We start from the raw sequence: 9,978 nt of genomic DNA, 5'->3' as shown, positions 1-9,978 counted from the left end.
GTGCAAAAGCTCTCACTTGGACCATGTCTAATCTCTAAAGAATCAGGGCTCAACTAGTGAGCCTGATACAAGCTACTGGTTGCTTGTAAAATAAAATGCTTTATAATGATACTGTAGGATCTTTCTCCTGTGTTTATTTACACGAAAATAAAGAGCTTATTGCCATCTGTATCAGCCACATGCATTCGTCTTTTTTCCCATTTCTTGAATTAATAGCCTTACATTGTTATATGAAGAACCTTCCTCACCGAAAGCCATCCTTGCCTTAATGGCGTAGTCTTTTGCTCTCATCCTCAACTCTTCTGCAGCCTCCCCCTCACCCATTAGGGTGCACACTGCTGTCTCCACAGCATCTCTTGTAACCATAACCTCTTGTTGTTCGTTTCCCCACTGTGTAACTCCTTTCACTCCAACCTCCAAACCAGTTTTTAGCACATCCACCACCAGCTTCTCGTTCAAAAACTGCTCCGCGAAGTGTGGCCATGTGATCATGGGCATTCCTGCACAGATGCCCTCTATTGTTGAGTTCCACCCACAGTGTGTCACAAATCCTCCAATGGCTTGGTGCCACAGGATCATCACCTGTGGCGCCCAGCCTCTTATAATCATGCCTCTGTTTTTGACGCGCTCCTCGAACCCATCTGCGAGCCATTCCCCGACTTCAGGAAACTTAACTCCTGCTTTGATCACCCAAATAAAGGGTTTCTTTGAGGCTTCAAGTCCCAGTCCCAGCTCAACAAGCTGTTGAGGTGTAGTGGCAGCGAGGCTGCCAAAGCTGACAAAGATCACTGAGCCTGTCTTCATTGAATCAAGCCATCGCAAGCACTGTGCCTCATCCATTGATGAATTGTTTCCTCTTAAGGCCATTGTATTGCTGTCTCGGTGGCAGAGGCACATTGGCCCTATCGTCCATACCTTCTTCCTTCTCACTTGCTCAAATGACTCGATGTACAATGTCTCTAGCTCTTGGAAGCTATTAAGGATCTCACCATCACAGTTCAGCTCCTCCTCAATCATCTTCTTCCCGATTTTGTCCATACCTGGAGTGGTAAGGCTTCCAGGTAATTTAGCCTTCGGCAACTCTAGCTGTGTAGGAAACCCTGGAATCGTGATGAGCTCATTTTCGTGTGTGACGTTTTCCAGTAAGTTGTTCTGAGAGAGGATGTGCCTGCAAGATGGTCATAGTTGTTTAAAATACGTTCATGTACAGACTTCTTTGACAAACGTCAAGCTGGTGCAACTGGCCTTGAAAACTTGCTTATAAGTATCTGTGTTCCGTAGTTTTTATAATGCATGTTTCGTTGCGTAAAGCAGTACCAGCGTCGTTTTCTTCTTCTTGTGTAGCCTGTTATATGTGCATGCTTTCTTTTTTCTGGAAAGAATTTACTCTAATTTTTTCCTTGCTGTTTAAGTAGAATACTTCAGAATAGCAGAAAAAGTATGTCCAAAACAAAATCAACTACTGGCAAGATTTGCCTCTTGCAGTTTTACCTGACAAGGGATGAGAAGCCACAGAAGCCAGTAAAGGTGAGCCTCGGGATACGGAGCTCCCTTGCGATGTCACCGGTCCACCAGTGCATCATGTCAGATATGATGCAGCTCGGAGGCGAGAGCTGCTGCTCACGGAGGTGCGCCATTAATGGCTCCCGTAGTGCGGCGCAGACCTCCATGAAGTTCACGAACAGACCCATGGACTGGATCATGTCGATGTTCTCGCACCCGTCCGGTAGGCCGAACTCGGCGCTCGGGAAGTGGAGCTCCACAAGCCGGACCGCCAGGCCTGCTGTCTCCACATCGGCAGCGAATCCGGCCAACCTGGAGGCGTTCCCTGGCGTGGTGATGAAGCTGACCTGCGCGCCGTGCTCGGCCAGCAGGCGCTCCATGTCTGTCATGGGGATGGTGTGGCCCTGCGCCATCATCGGGACCAGCACCTCGCGGAGCTGATCAAGCCATTGCCGCCGTCGAAGGTCATGTTCTATTGCTGTCTGTGATGTGGTGGAGTCTCAGTCAAGCTTGATGAGGTAAGCGGCAGTGGCAACTTTAGTGCGTATGTAGCACCCGGTGCGGTGCTATGCTAGTATATGTAGCCATTTACCATTTAGGTACGATGCAAGGTGCGGCCTGCGGCGGCCGCAGCATAAACAACTTTGGTCACCTCTTCGAGTGACGCACGCTCTGACGTTAGTCTTGGACTCGTGCAGTCAGCCATCTGGATGATTTGAATGGTATCCCGACGTTCGAGAAAGTATATGTTGCAAGATGTGGGTCTACTCTCAAAGATGTATACGCATGGCCACATTGGCCAACTGAATTCTCCCAATGATGCGTGCCCGTAAATTTATCTTGTCCGTTTCTCTGGACGCGTGCACCAGTCAAAGATTATGCCTCAGTTTTCCCTCGAAAAAGATTAGGCCTCAAATTTTGAATGAAAGAAAACCATTGGAAAATCTTGGGTACGTACTAATTTTCCTGCCGCTAGGAGCCACCGTGGGAAAAGTAGAGGATAAAAATCTACGTTTTTGTAACATCCACTGCTACCTCATTTTTTCATGATATAACAAGTGAAACTTCCTTCAGGAGAATTAGATAATACCACGAAGATTGCAAAGATTGCATAAACTCAGTCTAAGGCATGACATATTGACCACCAAAATTCTAGAATTGATGAGAAAATTCCCATGATTATGGCAGGAAGGTACCACTCAGGGTATGGATGGCTGTTCTAAATCTTTTCTATCTTTTTCTACACCTCAGGTCTCCGCTAAACTGCTTAATGTTGGCGTCTTCTTGGGTAGTTCTTTAGATGCTATTTCTGTTTCGACAAAGGCTCTCAAACATATGGAGTTCGATAGATTAAAATGCACTCCTATGGTTGTAAGTAAGTCGAGTACTTCTCTTACTATTGATGGTGATGATGAAGCGCACGCTATTTCGGATGGCCAGCTTCTCTCACATCTTGTTGGAGAGGTTTTGGAGGTAGGAATGGATGACGCGATGCTAAGTTCGTGCTTCGAACTAAAAGCAACATATGGCAAATCAAGAGCCCCCTCTATTAAAAAGAATGCCTGGCCTAATAAAAAGGCTAGGGTGACAAAGTCTGCTACAGTTTCCAAATGAATGGCATGTTTAAGAATAGCAGAGGTCTTCAAGACTTGGCTCAATATTTACACATTGTTGAATCCACTAGGGATTATGTTTTAGATTTTGTTGCCATCTCCGAGGCAGGCAAACAAAATTACTCAACGAATTTTCTAAATCGCCTTTCAGGCGGGGAAGATTTCGATTGGGTATCCCGTCCGCTGCGGGGACGTTCTGGCGGCCTATTATTAGGAGTCCGAACTTCGACCATGAAAATTCTTGATAATTCGGGTGGTGAGTTTCATATAAAACTAAGGGTGAATTTTCCCAACACATCAAATAATGAAGCAGAATATGAGGCTCTTCTCCATGGGATGAAGATGGTAAAAGCGTGCGGCGCAACGCGCCTAAAAATCTTCGGTGATTCCCAGCTAGTAGCACAACATGTGATAAACAAATGCGACGCAGTCAACGACAGCATGATAGCATACATGGACACGTACAATGAACTCGAGAAAACCTTCGTTGGATGCGAAGTAAATCATGTGAGTAGACTCAACAATGACGAAGCCGATGTTTTGGCAAACATCAAGTCACAATGTCTGCCCATACCACCAGTAATGTTTTGGAAAGAAATCAGTGAGAGGTCGACTAAGCCGAAGAAGTCGGTAGTACAGAAGCAAGCGAAGAAAAAGATAAACCCAAAAAAGCCTGGGGGCTGCAGCAGTCCCAGAATCGCCAATTTCGGACGAAGAGGAAGAACCAGAGGAGGTGATGATGATACAAATCCCATGGATGCAAACGCATCTGTCATATATCACGAGGAAAGAAATATCCGAAGATCCAGTGAAAGCATGAAGAGTTATCAAACGATCTAAAACATTAACAGTGGTCAAAGGAGAACTATATAAACAAAGTATATCGGGTGTCCTGCAGAGGTGTGTTACACCCGAATAAGGATGGATCATACTTAAGAACATACACGAAGAAATATGTGGCCACCATGCAAGCAATCGAGTAATTGCAGCCAAAACTTTTCGAACTGGTCTTCTTAATTTTCTATCACTAACATGTCATACATATTGCTCTGGTGCTGCAGATAGTTTCATTGATGGATTTTTTTTTTCAGAAATATTGATTTATCTCCTGGACTGAAGCTGTTGAGCATGGTGCAACTGCGTTATGTCAATCACTTGGTAGCAAATGTTGGTGTCTGCTGACGCTTTACTGTTAAGTGCTTAGTGAAACCAGGTTTGTTCTATTTCCTCTAGTCTGCAGCCTTCACATGTTTGACCATGTTGCCTAGTTGATATTTGAATTTATAATGAACTCAATGCATTGACCTACTTTGCATATGGAATATTTGACCATGCTTGTTCACAATTGCTCAGTAAATCTTGACACATCTTATGAACAGTCATTCTATTATCTATATGCCTTTAATACACTATGGTGTCTTTGAAATTATTCACACTTCTTGATGCCCATAGTTGCTAGAGAAATTCATACATCATCTGACAAATAGTTTAGAAGACAAAAGCAATATTTAGCAGAATTTGGGCAACAAGGAGAATTAACTAGCACATTTAAAACAAGGGAAGTTTCCTCATTAGTCTTGGTTTCAGCCCTTTAAATGTTTTTTCATATAAATAGGACGTTAGCCTTGTTTAGGTGATCCTTGGAACCCTTCTTTACGATGTGAGAAATCCTTGAAATTGCATGTTTGCAACACTACAGAATCAAACATGAGTTTCTATTTTCTTATGTGCTTTATGCTGGTTCGACTTCCTATATATATGTTACTCATGATGTGAGAAATCCTTGTTAGTTACGAGATGCCAACAAAACTACTCTCTCCGTCTCATAAAACTATTTGAGATTTGTCAAATTTCGGATGTATCTAGACACTAAATGGTATCTATATACTTCCAAATTTTAACAAATCCCAGACAAGTTTCGTGAGATGGAGAGGAAGTATATGTTACTGCATATTGTGCATTCATTTATTTTAATCTATTATAAGTCAAGGGCAACGTACCGTACAAATTATTTTACGCCATACTGGAGGTGATAAGAGTCTTGAGTAGTTGAGTAGTGTTGCGCTGGCTAACAGCCTGAATGTTGCTGAATTAACAATATCAATAAATATGGTTCCTGCACCGATTGATGCAAACGTGCGTTATTATTTGTTACCCTCTTTATAGGAAAAAATAATACATTTTTAGCAAATCATGTCTGTCTTATCTGAAATTGCGGAGCAAAAAAGGAAGGGTTTCACTTCATCACTGCCAATGATATCCTCACATATAAGTCACAATCCTAATACATGAATCCCAAGCTAAAATAAGTTAATTTTCTGTTGCGTGCATGTGGAGTACGGTAACAAAATGTTAACCTAGGGCGAGTTTTGATTTGAAAGCGTAGGTGGTGGAGCGGTTCTAAACACATGTTTCCTGCAGTTCTGGAAGATGCTGTCGTAGATGAGGTCGAACTGCACGCCTCCTCTGTGCCGGTTGATCACAAACGTCATGTGATCAGCCTCCACGATCTTGTAATACCAGATGCCCGGCTGAAGTGGGTGGCAATCCGAATCATACTCGACGAAGAGGCTCGGATGCTCCACCGGAATCCGAGGGTGCGTCATCGAGATCGTGTTCAGCGCACCGTCGTTGTCCTCCCAATCTTCATCCCTACCACATCAGACCTCCAAATTAAGTGAGACTTGAGTAATAACAAGGTTCAACTATGAACACTGCCTACTGAACTCCCGACCTGTAGCCTTCGCATGGGGGCTCCGCGTCGGTGGGGTGGCGCCACCGGCACATCTGCAAGACGCGTATGAGCAGCAGCGGGTGGATACGCAGCACGCCGGAGGGCACGGTGACACCGCGCACTCTTGCCGTGCGCCTGCTGGCGTAGCTGAAGTAGAAGGTGCTGGGGAACGTGCGCACGCCGGCGTTCATCCTCGCGGCGCCCTGGACGGTGAGGTCCGACATGATCCAGTCTCCCGTAGCGAACGGCCCCCTGGTGCCGGCGAGGAGGCTGGGCAGGACCGACAGGCCGACCACGCGCCATGACATGTCGAAGTGGTCGAAGCCGAAGTCGTAGTAGCGCTTGAGCCAGGGTGAGTCGAGCCAGTGGTAGAGGGTGATGCCTACCCGACAGACGTGTGCCAGGCAGATGGGCCTCAGAGACCTGCTATCTTCAGGACGTATTCCGTCGAGGTAGGATCGCGTGGTGCCGTTGAGTGCGCCGGATAGGGAGGTGACGCTCAGCACCCAGTTCTCGGAGCTGTCTTCGTACCCCTCGAACGCCTGCACAGATGATGCAACTTGTACTTGTCAGCTAACTCCATTTTTTGTTTGCCAATAGCTCTGTCCATATTTTTTTTTTCCAAGCAATCCCCCACCGGGATCGAATTTTCATTATCATGGGATAACGAAAATACAGCGTCAGGTTTCAGCCTGTTTATATTTAATAGCTCTGTCCATATGATTTCCGTCGACATATACATGACGGGCATTTCTGAGCCCGGTCACGCATGCATGTTTTTTTGTGTGGGAGAAACATCGAAATTTTATTCCTCAATAACAAGATTAAAGTCAGCCAACAACAACTCGAAAATACAGGCTGGTATATGACAGTATGACACACCCAACAAGTATGTGCTTCCTCCAGTTCTACCTACGTTGGCTAGACATTAATTTGGCAACCCCGTTCTGGTCACGCTCGATTTCGGAGCTTCACCAGATATTTGATAAGGTGATCATAAACAGATCTATTCTTCCCGGTACATTTCATTGCAGTGATGACTTCAGCACAACTATTTCGCGATTCGATCAGCCGGCCGGGGAATAATGTCTACCAAACTTGTGCCACTTTAGGACCCACTTATGGAATTTAACTAAGAACTTGAAAAAACAAGGCTAAGTTTTGAAACATAAAATAGTTCTCCATTTCAAAAAGACTCGCTCACCTCCTTTTCAAAAAAAAAAGACATATAAATTTAGTCAAAAGTAAACATCTTCGAAGTTTGATTAAATTTATGAACAAAAATATCCACAAATTTATCATTTTGCTAGTATTTTATCGTGAAATTTAGTATTCCGCACTAACTTCGTACACACCAGTAATATTGTCACTCACTGTATATAGGATTAATATTTTTTTAGAATTATTGGAAACTTTGAAATGTCATTTTCGATTTTTGAAAATGCCGCTCCAAGACGCCGCGTTCTTGGATCGACCATTACAACCCAATTGTGATTTCATTTGTTGGGGGGGGGGGGGGGGGCTAGGAGCCTAAGACTCTATTAGAGAAAGTACAATAAGTCATAATAAGTTAGCTATAAGAAGTACAATAATATATTCGGATCTGGTTGGAGGAGAGAGAGAAAAATAGGGAAAATTTGCGGGCTCTCATGCAAGAGTCAGCTCCAGCACGTGCTCCAACACACTTTGTAAGAGTGAAAGGTGGGTCATATGTCGAAAATGTTGTACATTTTTATACCTCACTCACTCATGTACATGCTAGCTCTATTCTGGCTATAGATGACATGTCACTTGACTTATAGCCAACAAATAGCTATACTATTGAAGTTGCTATTAGGGCTTGTTTGGCACTTGGGGTTTAGCCGGGATAATTCTCCTAAGATCCCTTCAAATTCCCGTAAAACCCCAATCTTCAATACTCTACCGCAATACATTAGAACCAACCATGGTTTTAAAAATATGTGAGAATTTAGGATTTAGTGGGGAATTTTTTTGAAAAATTCCTACAAACACACTAATACCAAACAAGTACTACAATGCAAGGAGTGATTATAAAAATAAATCATTTTTTTTGTTAAGCACCCGTGCTTATTTTTACAGGAAATGTGTCTAGTTAGACATATGTCCAATATATAAGCATCGCTGCTTAAACAAAATTCGATTTAGTTTTCTAAGAACCTTTAACATTTTCAGCCGAAAAGAGTATATGGGGAGTCGCCCGCTACGTTCAAGCGTTCCTAGAATGCCGGTGTGTGCTGTCCATGCATCACTCGCACGTCCTTATCTCCCCTCTAACAAACCCGATCTTCTCCAGCAATCCTAACGAACCCTCATCACGTGCATCTCATGTAAACGTGTAGGGTTCTAATTTCTAAATGTGTGATTTCTCTCCAATCTTTCTCATAACAGAAACATGTCGTCTATCTCCTCTCGTAATCGGTTAATTAATTGTGTAACCAAATTAAGTTTTTACAGTGCATGGCTGATGGCTCTGTGCACTACCTTGTCATGGAGCATCTGCTGCAGGAGCCGGATGACCTGCGCGCCGGCCGAGTGGCCAACGAAGTGGGCCGGGTGCTCCTCGTCCCACATTGGGTAGTGCCCTGAAATTCAGATTCACAGACAACGATATATCGAACTGAACTTTCATCACAACCAAACGGATGAACTAGTCGACAGATTCTCACCGCGATGGTAGGCTCTGCCGAAGCGAGCGTGCCCGTACATCTTGCTGTGCTCCTCCCCGTAATCCACCCGGCCTCCTTTCAGGTAGTAGAAGAGCTCCCGAGCCCTGTCGTGCACGCTCGCCAGCGATCCTAGGTCCGGCACCAGCACCCGGTCGTCCTTCTTCTCCGCGCCGGCGAAGTACGACAGCCCGCCCAGCCGCTGAGACGAGCGTGCACACCGATACGATTCGATTAGCAAGATGATGGCAGGATTCTTGACAGGCCAGGTAAAGCATTACGTACACCTTTGCCGAAGCCGAAGACGCCGTGGACCAGGACGATCGGGGGCACCGCACCATCGAGCACGGCGTCCTCGTCGTCGCCGGCGTCCTTCGACGCTGCGGCATCGCTATTGCGACCCTCCACCAGAACTCGGGAGAGGAGGTCGCGGCCCACGGCGGCAGCGAAGATGTAGAATCCGTAGGACAAGTGGATGGCTGCGCTGACGAGAAGCTCAGCCAGGTCCAGGGCGCCTAGCATCAACGACCTCACGAACTTCTTCATTGTCATCGACCTAGTTCTCTGCTCTGCTTAGCCTCGCTTCGCTGCTGGGCTTTTCTGCTTTGCAAGTTTTTTGGAGGGAACATATCATATCAGTTAGTGCTCAGGGGTTACGGTCGACACCACGCCACTCTCGTGCTGTCCCGTGCTTCCTAGGCTTGCTTCCTTGCCGTGCCGATTTAAGATGAATGCTTGGATGACGTGTGGGGTCATGCTCTCCACGCGGTTTTCCCATCACATAATCATCATCCATATCACGTGCAATAATCTATGGAACGAGTTTCTTAGTCTTGGCATTGTGACTCAAATTAAAATTATGAAGAGCCTGTAGGATAACGTTGCATAGAAAATAAAAAATTTCCTACCGCGAACACACAATCCAAGCCAAGATGCAATCTAGAAGACGGTAGCAACGAGGGGTATCGAGTCTCACCCTTGAAGAGATTCCAAAGCCTACAAGATGAGGCTCTTGTTGCTGCGGTAGACGTTCACTTGCCGCTTGCAAAAGCGCGTAGAAGATCTTGATCACGATCGGTTCCGGCGCCACGAACGGGCAGCACCTCCGTACTCGGTCACACGTTCGGTTGTTGATGAAGACGACGTCCACCTCCCCGTTCCGGCGGGCAGCGGAAGTAGTAGCTCCTCTTGAATCCGACAGCACGACGGCGTGGTGTCGGTGGTGGTGGAGAAATCCGGCGGAGCTTCGCTTAAGCGTGCGGGATGTGGTGGAGGAGAGAGACCGCTAGGGTTTGGGGAGAGGGCGCCGGCTAGGGCACCCATGAGGGAGTGCGGCCATGGTGGTGGCTTGAGTGGCCGGCCAGCCCCTCTCTCCCCCTCTTTATATAGGTGGAGGCCCCAAGGTTTAGGTCAAAAGAGTCCGAATAAGACCCCAACAAAACCT

The 9,978-nt window shown here is 45.9% G+C and overlaps 1 protein-coding gene across 1 annotated transcript; it reads right to left on the bottom strand.

Annotated features, from left to right (window-relative positions):
• Nucleotides 1-1,588: 1,588 nt before the first annotated feature.
• Nucleotides 1,589-9,080, bottom strand: LOC124661535 (lipase-like). The gene is made up of 6 exons (XM_047199396.1): nucleotides 8,820-9,080; nucleotides 8,538-8,736; nucleotides 8,353-8,453; nucleotides 5,851-6,392; nucleotides 5,481-5,768; nucleotides 1,589-1,862 (listed from the first exon to the last, which is right to left on the bottom strand). Exons 1-6 carry the CDS (start codon nucleotides 9,078-9,080, stop codon nucleotides 1,700-1,702), a joined length of 1,554 nt encoding a protein of 517 aa, XP_047055352.1. The 3' UTR covers nucleotides 1,589-1,699.
• Between the last annotated feature and the right edge of the window lie 898 nt (nucleotides 9,081-9,978).

The sequence above is a fragment of the Lolium rigidum genome, chromosome 6, assembly GCF_022539505.1.
Source record: "Lolium rigidum isolate FL_2022 chromosome 6, APGP_CSIRO_Lrig_0.1, whole genome shotgun sequence".
Lineage (NCBI taxonomy): Eukaryota > Viridiplantae > Streptophyta > Magnoliopsida > Poales > Poaceae > Lolium > Lolium rigidum.
Note: the sequence above shows the minus strand (reverse complement) of the source record. Positions and strands in the feature narration are given on the sequence as shown.

Excerpts from the sequence above, each read along its gene's own strand:
- LOC124661535 (XM_047199396.1), bottom strand. The coding sequence starts at position 9,080 with ATGAAGAAGTTCGTGAGGTCGTTGATGCTAGGCGCCCTGGACCTGGCT. Across the intron at positions 8,737-8,819 it reads TCTTCGGCTTCGGCAAAGGT|CGGCTGGGCGGGCTGTCGTA; the intron begins GTACGTAATGCT and ends CGCTCGTCTCAG. Across the intron at positions 5,769-5,850 it reads CCCCCATGCGAAGGCTACAG|GGATGAAGATTGGGAGGACA; the intron begins GTCGGGAGTTCA and ends CTGATGTGGTAG.